The sequence below is a fragment of the Poecile atricapillus genome, chromosome 16 (genome assembly GCF_030490865.1).
Source record: "Poecile atricapillus isolate bPoeAtr1 chromosome 16, bPoeAtr1.hap1, whole genome shotgun sequence".
In the NCBI taxonomy this organism is placed as follows: domain Eukaryota; kingdom Metazoa; phylum Chordata; class Aves; order Passeriformes; family Paridae; genus Poecile; species Poecile atricapillus.
The window spans coordinates 10,312,133-10,327,985 of record NC_081264.1 but is presented as its reverse complement, the minus strand read 5'-3'; the positions used below and the strand labels follow the sequence as shown (position 1 = coordinate 10,327,985).

Below are 15,853 nucleotides of genomic sequence, written 5' to 3'. Positions count from 1 at the left end.
AAGGAAAACAAAGTTCAAGTCCTGCCACCCTCTTCCACCCCAACCCCGTGTAAATGGAGTTCTAGATTATATGCTGCTGGTTGCTGTTTCTTGTGCACAAAAAGATGCTTTCAAGCTGTTTGATTCTAAGAAATATTTCCTTCACAAAAGGTTCCCAGGGTTGTGGGTAGAGAGCTTGACCTGCTACCAGCTAACCCCCCCTTGAGTAGCAGCCTTTAATGACCTCCAAATGCTGTGATTTGGAAGTGTTGAGAATGTGCATTCTTGTGCTCCAGTGGCATTTAATCAAAGAACTGTTCCAAATATTGCTGCCACTGCTGGTTTTTGGGAGGGGAGGTGGGCTCAGCTGACACGGGCGCTGGTATTATGCTGCTGCTTTGGGCAGATGAATGGCAGAACCATTCCCTCAGTTCTAAAGTGGGCACAGGCTGGGCAAGTGCAGCAGCAGCATCGAGGCCTAAGAATAACTGAATAGAAATGGCATCAGGTTCCTTTTTGCTCAGAACTGAGGCAGTCCCTTCCCAGCTGAAAGCTTTGCATAACAGCCACTATTGCTGCCAGGGCGCTGGCAACGCGCTTGGGATCTTTACCCAGCAGTGAAACAGATGAATATTCATGACCTGTGTTCACTCACTTATTGCTCCAATTTATGGGGCAAACTGGTAGTGCTGGACCAGCTGCTGTTAGACAGTCCAGCCCAGTAGGGTTGGGACTATTCCTGTCATGGAGTTTTTTGCATACTTTTATTTTTCACATTGCCTGTTGTGGTAAGATAGCTTTTAAGCTCTCATATTTGACTTCTGCTGAACTTTTTTTTTCCTGTTTAGTCTCTTGGCTCTAAGGAAAATCTTCAGAATGAAGAAAGGTGGCTGGATGTGTGCTTCAGCAGTAACCTTTCGTTTGTTAAGTTTTCAGATAGCACATGCCATTAGACACTTATTAAATCACTTTGAATTTTGAGAGAGGCCATGAGGCTGAAACAAGAACTTTTTGCTTTGTCATGCTTTGCTTGTAAATTAGGGGATAAAATGGTGCATGCAATACTGCATTCTTTAAAATGAGTGTTTGAACTTTTCTGTACTTTAGATGCTGTCCTCCAAAGAATTGATTATTATGTTTTATCACTGCATTTTAGAGAGGCTCAGGCTTATATGGGACTATATGGTAGGATTCAGGTAGATTGGCAGAGCTGTTTGGGGTAGCTTGCATTATACATCATTATAGTTTTTTCTTTGCAAGCATTAAATTGTATGCAGTATTTATTTTCTATGAAACACCAATCTGGATATGGAAGTAAAACCAACTCAAATTAAAATGTCAAGAATGTAAAAACTTAACATGCGATCAACAAGTCTTCTGGTGCCATTTCAGATGGAACCTGTTACATAATTCCATTCTTGAGCTTGTACATTTTCCTAAAGCATTTCAGAGTTGGGAGCATAAGTGTATTTTGATTAAGTAGGATGGGACTTTTGCTAATCAGTTCTTTGCCACTGCAAAGTGCTTTCATAGCCTGCAGCATCTGCCTTCCAAACTTTGCTTGCTGGTAGATTGTTCTGCAGTTTGTTTAGCAACAGCATTCTCGAATTCTAATGTATGAAAAATTGATGATTAACTTCTTACCTCCTTTAGGCACATAGAGATGAAATCCAGCGTAAATTTGAAGCCCTTCGTAATAGCTGCACAGTGAGTATTAAATACAGATCATTGAATTATTTTGAAATTAAGGATAATGAAACAAACAATTTCCTCATTTAATCCTTGATGACACTAGTTCCTAATGTGGACTTCTGGCTTCAAGGTGCTAGTAGGAGCTGGATGGATTTGATTGGATTTCTTCTAGGTTTCAGGTAAACCTCAATTTTGAGGTTGTAGTCTGATCATGAAATTGTCACTGTTCTTCTTTTTGGAGAAGAAAATAAATTAAAATATCTCATTGCAGTGCAGCTAATAAGAATGGTGTAGCAGCTGCAAAAACTGACTGTAGGTGAAGATCTTTTCTGCTCACAAGAAGAAAAGATCTACCTGTCCAAATCCTGAGCTGCATTGTAGATCTAGGCCAGAGTGGGTTTTAAGGAGGACTTTAACACTGTTTGAAGAGACAAGAAATCTTAAAGTTCCAAAAAATACATTGACATATAGTAGAAAGAACTTCAGGATCTGAATTTTCACCTTCTGTTTCTTGAAATCTTTGACATGTTTTCAGATTCATTTCATGAGTCCAGGACAGATGCCCAAGGGCTTTGTCTATCCACAGGGATTCTTGCAGTTTAGCACTATCTTCACACTTGTTCATGGTAGTTGATAGAGAGTATCTGCCTTCCAATGACAGGAATTACACAGATGTTGGATAAGGACCAAAGCCCTCTGGGTCAGCAGTGATTGTAAATTATTCTGGGCTTTTTTTCTCTACCCCACACTGTAAGCAGAGTTTAATTGCTGGGACTTTTTATCTTGATTGTTTCCCTGCTTCCAGTGATTTCCTCAAATGTAATTTTTCACGCTGTATACGAGTAAGTCTCTAATGTATTATAAGCTTTCATCTTTTAAGTTATCTTTTCAGCATGAGAGTCACTCTGTTTTCCTCACTTGCTCTTTAGCATTAAGCCAGGAGGTTCTTATGGACATAGAACATCTAGATAGGAGGAAAAGAGGAATTACAGCTTTCCAAAGTGTTTTAACCTCCATCTAAAAGAAATCCTACACAAGAAACTTCACTTTCTGCTCCCTTCCTCATTTTCTTAGATTGAATGTCTAGCTCCCTATGTGTCATCTCAGATCTTACATCCAGAGCTATCCTCTGTTGCTCTGGATCTTGCCTTTTATTCAGAGTGACAGCTTTCTGTGAAAACACTTTTGTCATCTCCATGCAGGGGAAAAACAGGTGTGGGAACTCTGTGGCTTCTGTTCACTGCAGGGTCAGCTGCCTTGCAGAGCTGGAACTCATTATCCAGTGACACTTCAGCTCTGAGTGTGGGGAACAAGCTCCAGCAGTGAAGAATGACCCATAACATTTCCAGAATGTCAAGGGCTTCAAAGTACTTGTGAAAGTGTTGTGCATTGTAAGGCCCTTCAGTGGGATAAGTGGGATCAGACATCCTCATCAATAAGAAATTAATTAAATAGTTCCTAAATGAATAATACATGCTCATCATACATTCTCTTTCCAGCCCAGGAGAATGCATATATAATTTAATTGACCATGGAAAGATAATTTCATGTTGTGTGTTATGACTGCTCCTGGCTGTCCATCCTGCCCTGAGGAATGAGGAAATCAGGGCAATCTTCTATTGCCAGTGAGGGTCAAGAAATGCTAATTACACTGCTTTCACCAGATGTTTCAAACTTGTTTTTATCTGATGGTACCAGTATGATGCAGGCTGTGCTTTTTGGTGACCGTGTGACTCCACTTGAAGGTGATTAGAATTTATACTCCTTTTAAAATCCAACAACACTTCAAGGGAATAACTGTAATATGCTGCTACTTATACAGCATGATAAAGAATGGATTTATTCTTTCAGGAAGTTCTCAAGAGAGATCCTTTTTAAGCTGACACAAACTCCTTGAACTAGTCTGGCAAACTTTGGTAGGGAATTACTTTTTATTTGATCTTATTGAGAAGCCCTAAATAGCGTAAGAATTACAAAAATAAGATTAGACAGGAAAAAAATATTGAAAAATTGAATTACTTCAGTACTTTCGTGGTCTTCAAAAGATAAATAAAAATATTTAATCTACTTTCTTTGTTATTGTTCCTGTTTCTCTAGCTTCACAAAGGTCACAGCTTCTGATTGTAGAGAAGGCTGTGTCTGCTTTCCTTGTATCCTCATTGCACACTTGTTCTTCCTTTCACTGAGGTCTCTGACCAAGGAAGTGTTTTTGGGTTCTCCTTTCTCCTGTTTTCTTTGTCACTCAGTAGAGCAAGAAATAGCAGGATATGTAATTGCAACAAAAATTGTAACTTGTGGTACCTGCTGTACACACACATGTGCTCATGGGTACACACAGAGTCATATCACAACCTTCCCACAATGATAGCTCATCCAGCAAATCTGTTGAGGGAGAAGAACTAGTGCCCTATGTTTATTCTACAAAATAAATGGTCCATTTGAGTGTTAAAAGTCTTTTCCAGGCAATCAAAGAAAGATCTAGAAATAAAAGGCATTTTTAAATAGGAAAATTTACACATTTGTCAGTTGATTCCAAATACCTCTGAATTATGGCTTGTTCTGAGATCAGTAACACATTTAAAGTTAAAAATACAACTCAGTTATCTAAATAATAATAGAATTGTTTCCAAAAGGAAACTTCCAGTAAACATGCAGTAAAGCCTTTAAATATTTAGCAGGAAAGAGTCCTATGAAAGCCTTGCACTCAGCTTAGTAAAATACCAGAAAACCACCATCTGAATCATCTGGGTTTTTCAGGTACAGGCTGTTGCTTTTAGCAATGAGTGGCATTTCTTATTACTAATTGGATATTGCATTTCCATTTATTCAAGTTTTATCCAATAAAAACAAGGTTTATCTTCCCTTCTTGAGTTTCTTTTGTCATCATATTGTGTTCCAGTCTTAAACACTAACAGCCTTGATCTGCACTTGTGCAAGAGATTGGATACTGAGGCATTAAATCTGCAAGCCCATTAGACAGCTGTAATTTTAGTTATGTGTGAATTCCTGCTGAATTCAGTCTAAGATCCTGATTCCCCATTGGCTCAATAAGTTGACATACGAGAATAATCTATGTTTCTGTGAACTTCCAAAATAATACCCAAAGATGTTACTTTGATGCTAAATGATGTTTCAGAGTAAAGGAATCTTGCCTACTGTGACGAGGCTAATACCCAGGCAAAAACTTTTATATGGCCTTTGTTAATTTTTTTTTAAAAAGTAACATTCCTGTTGGGTGGAAGGGGTTATCCTTGATTCCCATTTCATAGAAAATATAATGGCAGATACCAGTTACAGGCAGAAATGGAGCTTTGTAGTTTTTGTAGCCTGACAAAAAAATCAGAGACTTCTAAGGCATTGCTGTGAGAGATGTTAATGAGACCTTCACTGTGGACAACATCATTGTCATTTGAAGAAGAGGCTCCTGTTTGGGAGAGGCAGCTCATCTTCTGAGACCTAGGACAGGAGCACAGGGGCTGGGTGTTTTAATCCTGGCTGGCTGTGGGAAGGAGAGGAATGCACTCTGGGCAGTGTCCTACCACAGCAGCTCCCAGTGTCCCTCAAGGTGAACCATGATGAGTTTTTGGAGACTGAGATGCATGTTTAAGGTGTGTTTCAAGCACAGATGTTGTCTGACTATGGAGAGGGGAGGAAAGTGAGGGATTCATTGTTAGGTAGTGATGGAACAGAATCTATCTGCAGCCCTGTTTGAGAGCCTGAGCCTCTCAGTGTTGGGATTTCTCTGCCTGAAAAGCTTTGTCTCAGAGAGTAGGTGAAGACAAAAGGAATCTGATGTCTGCTCTCACTTCTTCCTCATAATAATTTGGGGCTAAGAGACAGTTTTTTCTTGTTTCCTATTTACTTCTGACAGGTAGTAAAGATTAATGGGGATGGGGAGGAGTGGAAATGGATAGAGCAACACTATTAGTCTGGAATTACATTAAGCTCCAAATGAGACACTGCTGATAGCATCCCAAAACAGTTTCCCTTGCTGTGTCCTAGCATTTTTCTGTGTGTTTGTTGATGGCATCTGAGAACTGAGACACCTTCATGAAGGAATAGGGTATGGGGAAGTTTGCAAGCTGCAGTTACCAATATATAAATAAAACTCCTCAATTTTCTCCTTTCCCTCATTATTGTGCCAGTGGTTTTGATATGTGGAGCATATGGATTAAATTTAGTACATTTTGTCTGGTATGCAAACCAAATCATCATGGCCCTGACTGTTTGTTGCTCTGATATTTGATTTGATCCATGGCTGGAGAGGTTTGTAGGACCAGGGGTCACAGCTGTGAATCTGCTCAGTCTCACTAGAGGGATACTTTGCTTTCCTCAGACTGTTCAGTGAGGAGGGAATTATGCTGGATACGGCCCCTTCTGCTGAGGAGCTGCTATGCTTGGGTTGCTCTGCAATATTTGAAAATGAGATACAGTGCTCTGCATCAGGATAAAGATAAGCTGTGTGCTTAGATGTGGTGTGCAGTGAACAATCTGTGGAGTTAGATGATATCTCTGTTTTATGGATTAGTTGTGATGAAGATGTGCATAAATAGAGGAGAAAATTCCAGTTGCTCTGTGAGTGGTGATGCAGTGGCAGAGAAGCAGTGGCTGTTTAGATTGTCTAGAATTGCTTTTCCAAGGTTTCAAGTGTTTGGTTAATTTATAAACTTATAATGCAAATATTTTTCTAATTACATTATGGGTTTCTAAAGGATATAATATAATTTTCTTACTGACTTTCCTTTAATCTACTTCACATTTACCTCAGAATAGCTCAGGGTTGGTTCGTTGGTTTGGGGTTTTTTGGGGCTCTTTTTTTGCCTGGGGATTTCCTTAACTGAAAAGAAAAATATCTAAAGCCATTGACTCTTTCCAGGTAAAAGATTCTGGTATAGGTTGTTTGTATGTATGTAGGCCTAAGACAACATTTCCAATTAAATGTGGGGTTTTTTTGATCTGTGTTTTCTTTTTTGTTGATCCCCAGGACATGCATTTATATTACACTACATCCCATTTTCCTATATCGCTATTATCCATTACACTTTAGGCTTTATATTGTTAATAAACTCTCTAATCCTGTTGGGTTGGACATAGCTGTAGGAAGCTATTGGATTTGTTAACAAACATCCCCTTTGCCCATGAAAAATGGAAGATTGTTACCAAGAGGAGCAAATTTTCTCTTCTTAAAAGAAGAATTATATCTATCTATCTAGATTTCATTACCTAGGCTATTATAAATTTGGAATTCAAGCCAAGGTGTTCTGGAATTGTCAGTAAATACACTGTCAGAGGAAGGAAAGAGATCATGTCACATCTTCTGGAACCCTTCTTGCTTAACTGCTTCATTATTTGTCTGAAGTTATCCAGAAATATCCTACTAGATAAAATGTAGCACTGAAATATAATATGATCTGGTTTAATTTTAGTTGTATTCAGGGAAAGAAGTCAAAATCTCAGAACCTAGAATAAAAGAAAATGGAAGCTTAACTTCCAGCCCTTAAGGAATAAAATCATCTTGAAATACAGCCAGTTTTAATAATTAATTAAGTAGTTGGACATAATAACTCTGCATATTACTTTATCCATTTTGTGTTGCTCTCATCCCTGTTTTCTTGTCTTTCAAATCTAGCTTAATATTTTTTTGATAGAAATTACTTGTGTATCTAAAATAGATGTGGAAGAAACCATGAATGTATAAAATATATCTTGAAACTGCCTAGATACATGGTGTGGTTAAACATAAAATTAAAACAAATGGAAGCAAAAGTGAGTTTCTTATCTGGCAGTTGGCAGAGATCTCAGCTATTGTAAGAGCAGTAGGTAAAACACTGTAAAAACAAATGTTCTTTTGCTCCTTTTTGTTTGTATAAACATATCAAAGTTCTTATTTGTGTAGCAGTATAGGCACTAACGTGTCCTTATGACACAGGCTGCCCCCTCTGAAAGCTTGGTGCAAACAATGCAGAGGAAAATGTGTATTTTGAATAGGGCAGTGAGAGTGCTTAGAAACAAGCACATGATCAGATTTCTTCAGAAATGTTGTGTTTTGAAGTGTGAATCATCTTGATCTGACCCTGAACATATGGGTGGCAGGAACTCCCCTTCACCCAGCAGGGAGTAATGGCTGTTGGACTTTTTCTGCTCACAGTTTAAAAACCAAATACTGTTAATTTAGATCTAGGAGAGGCATGGTAAAAGGCTGCCAAAATATGCATTACAGATTCTTCAAAAAGAAATGGTTGTCATCTTTCCAGAGAGCTGAGAAGAGCCGTGTGCTCTATCCTCTACTGCTTTAGATATTTAAGTCCTTGGCTTGTGTAGGAAATTGGAACATTTAAATTTGAATGTGTGGCCAACTGTGCTCTGAGATTTTATTTTTTCCCATTTTATGAAGTATCTTATTCACTTTTCTTTGGCATCCAGGCAAAAGAGCCTCTAGAACATAGTTTTAAGAGTTGAATGTGAATTGTATAGAGTTTACCAGTTTCTGAAATTCTTTTTATTAAGCTGATTTCAAGATTATATTGAGGATTCTTTCTCTTCTGTTGTGGTGATGTTGGTTTTGAGTTAGGAGGAGGTACATATTCATCCACCCAGTGTTCAAGCCTTTCATTCATAAAACCAGCTGTGAAAATGGTCCACCACTGTTTATATTTGTCTTTCAATTGGAGGGGACTGTGGTTTAAAGCTTTTAGTTAATGTTGATTGAACAAATGGTTGCTCCCACTTTGGCAATGGCCTTGTTGAGTTTTTGCTTTTCAGTGATTTTCCGTGTTGTGTTGCCACACTGGTTTCTTCCCTTGTGTGTACTCAGCTGCCATCCATAATGCTGTTACTTTCATAGAATGTATTTTCTTAACATTTTTCTACCTTTCCTGGTTATACCCAGTGTTATAAATAACAATGTAAGCAATTCCCAGGGATATCCATCAGGTTGACCTGCCTCCACTGCACCTCTTGGTCTGTTTTCTTCAGTACACTTTTTTTCAATACACTTTTTTTTTAAACACTTTGGAGGCCTTTCTGAGAGTAATTAGCCTCAATGCACTTAGGGGAGATTGAGGCAAAAAAAAAAAAAGGTGAAGAGTTTTGCTTTGGCAAAAGGTCACTGTAAGTCAGCAGCAGAGCTGAGAATCCAGCCAGAACTCCTGGCTCCCAATCCAGTGCTTTAGCTATGACAGGTCTCTCAAATAATAAATTGCATTGCAGCATATTTATGCTCTGAACCAGATTTAAAAAAAAACAAGCTATTTTCTCTAAGACACAAAACTCTACTCCTAACCCAAGTACATTACTATGCACAAATATCTACCACTATAATACTGCCCATTTGTTTGCATTAGAAAAATGTAAAAGCTTGGCAATGAATAATTATGTGTGAGAATGCTTCTTCAAAAAACCTGTGCTCGCTCACATGTAATTTTTTTTTTCTTCCTAGGTGATTTCAGATTTGGAAGAGCAGCTGAACCAGCTCACTGAAGACAATGCAGAGCTGAACAACCAGAATTTCTTCCTGTCCAAACAACTCGACGAAGCCTCAGGGGCCAACGACGAGGTTGTCCAGCTGCGGAGCGAAGTCGATCATCTCCGCCGAGAGATCACTGAGAGGGAGATGCAGCTGACCAGCCAGAAACAGGTAAGGCTCTCTCAGTCTGGGCCAGGAGCTCTTTGTGGGGGCTGGCAAAAATTCCTTTTACATCTAGAAACCCATAAGAAGTGATGATGCTTCTGAGGGCAGTGCAATTGAAGCCTTCCTTCCCAGGGCAGTTGAGGGAATGGAAACTTTTGGTATTTCCCATCATGTTTTTACACAATTTTATTTATCAATCCTACACTCTGAAGCCATTGTCATTTAGAATTACTCGTTTTAATTTTGTGGCCCTGGAAATCTGGAAATGTTCATGATGAGACCAACCTGACATTATCAGGGATCACAAGTGAATGTACAGGAGCCTTGAAATAAATGGGCTGTGATTTCCCAGCTCCTGTTCGCTGCCGATTTGCATGTACTGTAATCGAAATGGTAAGGCTGAAGCTGAAAGTGCACGCTTGATGTGGGATGTGAGAATTGATAGGAGGATTTATTTTTAGACTATGGAGGCCTTGAAGACAACATGTACGATGCTGGAAGAGCAAGTAATGGACTTGGAGGCCCTGAATGATGAACTCCTGGAGAAAGAGCGCCAGTGGGAAGCATGGAGAAATGTTCTAGGGGATGAGAAGTCCCAGTTTGAATGTCGAGTTAGAGAGTTGCAGAGGATGCTGGATACTGAGAAACAGAGCAGGTCTTTCTCCCTTCCTTCCCTTTTATTAACTTTTATGAAAATGCTCTATAGAAGCTAGTACAAAAATTATATTTAGCATAGGATATGGGAGTTGGAGCTAAATATAAAATCTTGTGAGGTAGTTCTAAAAATGGTTTATTAGTTAATAGTCATCACTGATATTGTTCCTTTTGTTTCTTTGCAAGTGAACGATTCAAGGGGAGTGGTATTTATCATTGTAATTTATAAAATGTCTTGATTTCTTATCTTCTATTTTATTTTATGGAAAAATTGTCTTTGCTCCTGACTGTTCCTGTGGGGTCTTGAAATTTTTAAGGCTGTAGCTCTAGCAAGGGCAGGAACAGGGTTATATAATATAAAAGTGTTGCAGCAAACAGTCTGGCTTTCTAATGTAACATCTTGAATTTGAGGCAACCCCTGAAAGAGTTATTGATGCCACTGCCTGTTTGGGAGAGGTCAAGCCTGCAAGGAGTTAGGTAACATTATTTTCCATTTTAATGCAGAGTGAGAGCAGATCAGCGTATTACTGAGTCTCGCCAGGTGGTAGAACTGGCTGTCAAGGAACACAAGGCAGAGATTCTGGCCCTGCAGCAAGCACTCAAGGAACAAAAACTCAAAGCAGAGAGCCTTTCTGATAAGGTAAGTAACTTTCAATCCTAGACTTTAATAATTAGATGAAATACTTTTCCATTGATAGTACTTTTAGGAATGTGGCCTTGAGCAGCTTTTTTCAAGATGTTATAGAGACAAATTAAAAAGACTGGAGGGCATAGAATAGAATTCTATCTTCAAGCTAAAGACCTCAGATTTTCTTTGAAAAAGACTAAAGCAGAGAGCAGCCTATGATGCCTGGAATGAAGTCCTTCAATAACTTGGTATCTGCATTTAAACAAGCCAAAATGTCTTTTGGCTGGTTTTCCCCCAGAAACCGAAGTCTAATTTTATCATTTTTTTTTTCAGCATGTGCTTGGTGAAGTTGGATTTTAAGACTGTGGAACTATATTTATTAGTGTTCAATGCTGTTCTGACCCTCTTTCCCAGCTCAATGACCTGGAGAAGAAGCACGCCATGCTGGAGATGAACGCCCGCAGTTTACAGCAGAAGCTTGAGACAGAAAGGGAGCTCAAGCAGAGGCTTCTGGAGGAGGTAACCTTGGAGATTCATGTTAGAACTTCAGAAGGTTCTACATCTTGAGGAGGGGAGGTTGTGTGAATAAGAGCTACACATCCATCCTTCTTCTGTATAACTGGGGAGATTAATCAAGTTGGGGGAGTTGTTTTCACTTAAAAGTTGTCTGAGTGTGTGGCCATGTCAGGGAGCAGTAAAAGCGAGCTGCTCAGGGGCAGGGGGGCTGGCAGCCACAGGAGACAGCGTGCCAGGCTCAGGACCTTGCAGCCTGCAGGCTCAAGCCCACAGGACCTGAACAAGAGGACCAGGGCAGATTTGCTGAAGCTCCTAGGTCAGGTCTGTAAGGCCAGGTCTGTACCCAGGCACAGCTCTGACCAGGCCAAGGCCAAGGGCCATAGCTTAAAACCAGCTCTGGAGCCAACATGCTGAGGGTGCACACCTGGAGGCCACAGGTGGGGCTTCTCACAGCTCTTTTCATCATTAATTTGGGTCACAGGATTTGGATCCAAGGTCACACACCTGCACCATATCAGGGAGTAACTGAATGCAGGCAATCAGTTCTGGGTGGTGGGGGAAGAGGTTCTAGAGGAGAATTTCAGGGGTGTTTATGGACAGTTAGGGCAATTAGAGGCTGCTGGTATCCTTGGGGTACTGACAGGTTGCCTACTCCTTTATGCATCACCACAAAAGATTTCTGGCTCTTGCTTTGTGACATAAGAGTGTTTGTGGTTTTCCTAGTCAGGGACTTTCTTGTCAAGAAAGTGTAAATCCTAAAAGAATTAGGAGTATTTTGTCATGTGCCCTCCTCTGCTGTTATTTGGAGACAAAGATGTAAACAGCTGGTCATTATTTTCCTTCTCATGTGACTATGACTGTCCTGGTTTATAGTAAAGTTTATAGATTTAATTTGTTTTTATGAAGTACTGAGGTGGCTTCTGATAGTTGTACAGAGAAAATTGTGTTGCTACAGATTAATATAAATACACAGAAATGCTTGTTTAGTCACAATGCGTTCTGAAAGGAATCTTGTAGAGTATTGTAATTTTCCAGCTTTTGAAGAATTGTGTGTTTATTTCTAAGTTTTGCAATAATGATCATTTTACAAGGAGTGACAACATTTAATAGCCTTTACTTACAAACAAGAAGACAACAAACCCAAAACTCTGGCCTTTGTTTTCCTTTCAACAGCAGGCAAAGCTGCAGCAGCAAATGGATCTGCAGAAGAATCACATCTTCCGCCTGACTCAAGGTCTGCAAGAGGCTCTGGACCGAGCAGATCTTCTGAAGACTGAAAGAAGTGACCTGGAATATCAGCTGGAAAACATTCAGGTGAGGATGAGGAAGCAGGGCAGTACCCTGCCTCATTCCCAGTGAGGCTTTAGGATGTCATTTACTGTTTCTGTGTGAAATAGTATTTTTTTATGCTATTTATGGTATTTTTTTAGCTCTGTTTTAGTGTTGAGTTATTTGTTTGTTTCTTCTGTTAAGATGAAATTTGTTGCATCTGTGTGTGATTCACAGGTTCTCTATTCCCATGAAAAAGTGAAAATGGAGGGCACTATTTCTCAGCAAACTAAACTCATTGATTTCCTGCAGGCAAAGATGGACCAACCAGCAAAAAAGAAAAAGGTGGGTGAAGAAGGTTTGAGAGGCATGGAATTAAATGGTTTTGTAATTAGTTACGTGCTGTGTATTCTTAATATTCTATCTTTCTTTGTGTAACAAAATGTTGTCCTCATTTTAGACCATTCTGAGTTGGTGAACACAAACTTTATTAGGCAGAATGTGTTCTTTGTGGCTTTTCTGGTATTTTGTTCTTCCTAGAATACTTAGGTTACAACCTGGTAGCTACACCTCAGTGAGGCTGTAGGAATACAGAATTTTAAGCGTGTTTTTTTTCATGGTAAGTATGTATATGTATACGAGCCTACTGTGTATCAAGAGTGGTTGTCCTGTAGTCTCAGCATAGGACTGATCAGTCAGGTGATGTGACTTGTGTCACATCTTTGTCATAAACTGTGCTGTCATTTTGAATGAAGTAATTTAATTTTAACCACGTATTTTGAGATCCTCTGTTTAGATGCTTTCGGAAACTCCAGGTGTGAGTACTAACAGGTAATGTAAGTCCCTCTTTAAATTAATCCATATCTTGACATTTTTCTCTCCAGTGCCAATATGAACTAAAAATCCATCCTTACACATAACAGAATTGCCATTAGGCCCTCTGGCCGGACTGCCACTAGTGAGTGTCACTTTGCCTAGATTAAGCCATCTCTTGCTAGGAGTTAGGAGTTGTCTGTGTGTTTCTGTTGCTAGGGCCTGTTTAGTCGGCGGAAAGAGGACCCTTCTTTACCCACACAGGTTCCCCTGCAATACAATGAGCTGAAAGTGGCACTGGAGAAGGAGAAGGCTCGTTCTGCTGAGCTGGAGGAGGCTCTACAGAAAACACGCATTGAACTCAGATCTGCTCGTGAAGAAGGTAGGGGTTAACAGAAAAGGTTAATCTGGAGGGAGGCACACATTTTTGGTCTGAAAACGTGCCTTTAATTGTGTGCCACTCTAGCAATAACATATGTTGTTTAATTCTTGCCACTGCTGTGAAGTTACAATCAGGCCACGCTTGATTCTGTGGGCTGTAACTGCAGACTGGTCACACAGAGCCCTGCTAGGAACCAGAGTGCCACGTTGGTCATGTTAACCAGGGACATTTGTCTTGTCTGTAGCTGCTCATCGGAAAATATCCGACCACCCTCACCCCTCCACCCCGGCCACAGCCAGGCAGCAGATCATCATGTCTGCCATAGTGCGCTCCCCAGAGCACCAGCCCACGCCCATCAGTCTGCTGGCTCCCCCCTCCAGCCGCAGGAAGGAATCCTCCACACCAGAGGGTAGGCTCCTGCTCAGCTCCTCTTTTTCTGTCTCTGTCAATTTATTGATTTCGTTTTTCCCCTGCTGATGAGTTTTGTCCCTCGCAGAGTACAGCCGGCGCCTGAAGGAGCGAATGCACCACAACATCCCCCATCGCTTCAACGTGGGGCTCAACATGAGGGCCACCAAGTGTGCCGTGTGCCTGGACACGGTGCACTTCGGCAGGCAGGCCTCCAAGTGTCTGGGTAAGGGCAAAACACAGCACAGCTTGGGGTGGGGAGAAGGCATCAGCCATCTAGAACAGGGAAAGAGACCGAGTGTGAAGACTCTGCTTGGTGCAAACATTCAGAAAACATCTGGTGGTTTGGAGTGGAAGGGGAACCTTGGTGAAGCTGGGATTTGTGTGTTAGAAGCTGAGACAGCTGTGTCATGATTTTTATTTTTATTTTTTTGGTCATTTAACAGAAGTTTTTCCCTGTCCTCTTGTCAGAATGCCAAGTGATGTGTCACCCAAAATGCTCAACTTGCTTGCCAGCTACTTGTGGGCTGCCAGCAGAATATGCCACGCACTTCTCGGAAGCGTTCTGCCGGGATAAGATGAATTCCCCTGGCCTGCAGCTGAAGGAGCCAAGCACCAGTCTGCGTCTTGAAGGGTGGATGAAAGTGCCAAGGTAAAAACAGGAATCCTGGTGCCGTGTCAGGTGCTGAAATACTTGGCCTTATATTACCCTGGCTCTTACAATGAGATAATCGGTACAGGCCCATTACGTGGGCATTGCAGTTACCACCACTGTAATTACAATTGCTATCACTGAAATTTCTCTTTTATAGGAGTTGCATGCTTGCTTTATGTAGAATCCAAGCAGAAAGTCCAACCTGGCTTTGTGCTTATTTTCCCCAGGAATAATAAACGTGGGCAACAGGGCTGGGACAGGAAGTATATTGTCCTGGAAGGAACCAAAGTGCTCATTTATGATGCGGAAGCAAGAGAAGGTAACTTAGAATTTCCAGCAGGAACATATATTTTAATCTTCAGATATTGGTTGGTGGGTTGAGAGGCTTAAAGATTATTACTGCTTGCTATGGCTGTATAATTTAAATTTAGCTAAATCTTCAGTGATAAAGCAACATTATTTTTTCTACACCCGTAGCCATTTTATTGGCTGGCATGTTATAATAATCCACCTGTGAAAACATCCAGTGTGCATCCACATTCCTTTTGCTGTCACAGTTATTTTCTTGTTACCTGTTTGTCCATTCCTAATCTGTCTCCCCATTCTCCTGCAGCTGGACAGAGGCCTCTGGAGGAATTTGAGCTCTGCCTTCCTGATGGTGATGTAACTGTTCATGGAGCTGTAGGAGCTACTGAGCTTACCAATACAGCAAAGACAGGTGAGAATCTTACATAGATGAGGTCAAATGGATTTCATCTGGCTTGCCATCAGTTAGCCTTGTTTGGCTGAACAGAATTTTCTCCCTCGAGCTTTCATTGTGTAACGCTGTAATTTACCTCCATCTGAATTCGGGGAGTAGCTCAGCACTCCAGATCTAGTTACACCCAGGCTGTTGCTTCTGTCGTGGTAGAACTGTGGTTAATATAGTCATCAAGCCAAATGGAAGTAAATTTAAGAGATTTGTAGCATTAACACTCGGTTTACTGAAATTTCTTCTCTATTAACTGTGATGTGTCATAACTCCTGCCACCATTGTGCTCTGACCACAAAGCCATTAACTTAGAAATGCTGTGGGGTGTATACAGTCTCTTATTATGAAAAAATGTTGATGTGCTGATTTGTATGTACTGAACAGAACTGATGGATAAGATTCTGTATGTCTTGACTGTTACATTAAAGGATACAGACTGTTAAAAACAAAGGTTTCCATAACCAATTTTTACAAAT

The 15,853-nt window shown here is 40.5% G+C and overlaps 1 protein-coding gene across 1 annotated transcript in view; it reads left to right on the top strand.

Moving 5' to 3' along the window:
* Window positions 1-15,853, top strand: part of CIT (citron rho-interacting serine/threonine kinase) — a 68,676-nt gene that overhangs the window by 41,699 nt on the left and 11,124 nt on the right. The window contains exons 24-36 of the mRNA XM_058851836.1: window positions 1,633-1,686; window positions 9,110-9,307; window positions 9,763-9,956; window positions 10,460-10,595; window positions 10,998-11,102; window positions 12,273-12,413; window positions 12,606-12,713; window positions 13,401-13,563; window positions 13,808-13,972; window positions 14,060-14,197; window positions 14,443-14,623; window positions 14,854-14,945; window positions 15,240-15,344. Of these exons, the coding sequence (XP_058707819.1) occupies window positions 1,633-1,686; window positions 9,110-9,307; window positions 9,763-9,956; window positions 10,460-10,595; window positions 10,998-11,102; window positions 12,273-12,413; window positions 12,606-12,713; window positions 13,401-13,563; window positions 13,808-13,972; window positions 14,060-14,197; window positions 14,443-14,623; window positions 14,854-14,945; window positions 15,240-15,344 (1,780 nt within the window). The remainder of the gene's footprint in view (window positions 1-1,632; window positions 1,687-9,109; window positions 9,308-9,762; window positions 9,957-10,459; window positions 10,596-10,997; window positions 11,103-12,272; window positions 12,414-12,605; window positions 12,714-13,400; window positions 13,564-13,807; window positions 13,973-14,059; window positions 14,198-14,442; window positions 14,624-14,853; window positions 14,946-15,239; window positions 15,345-15,853) is intronic.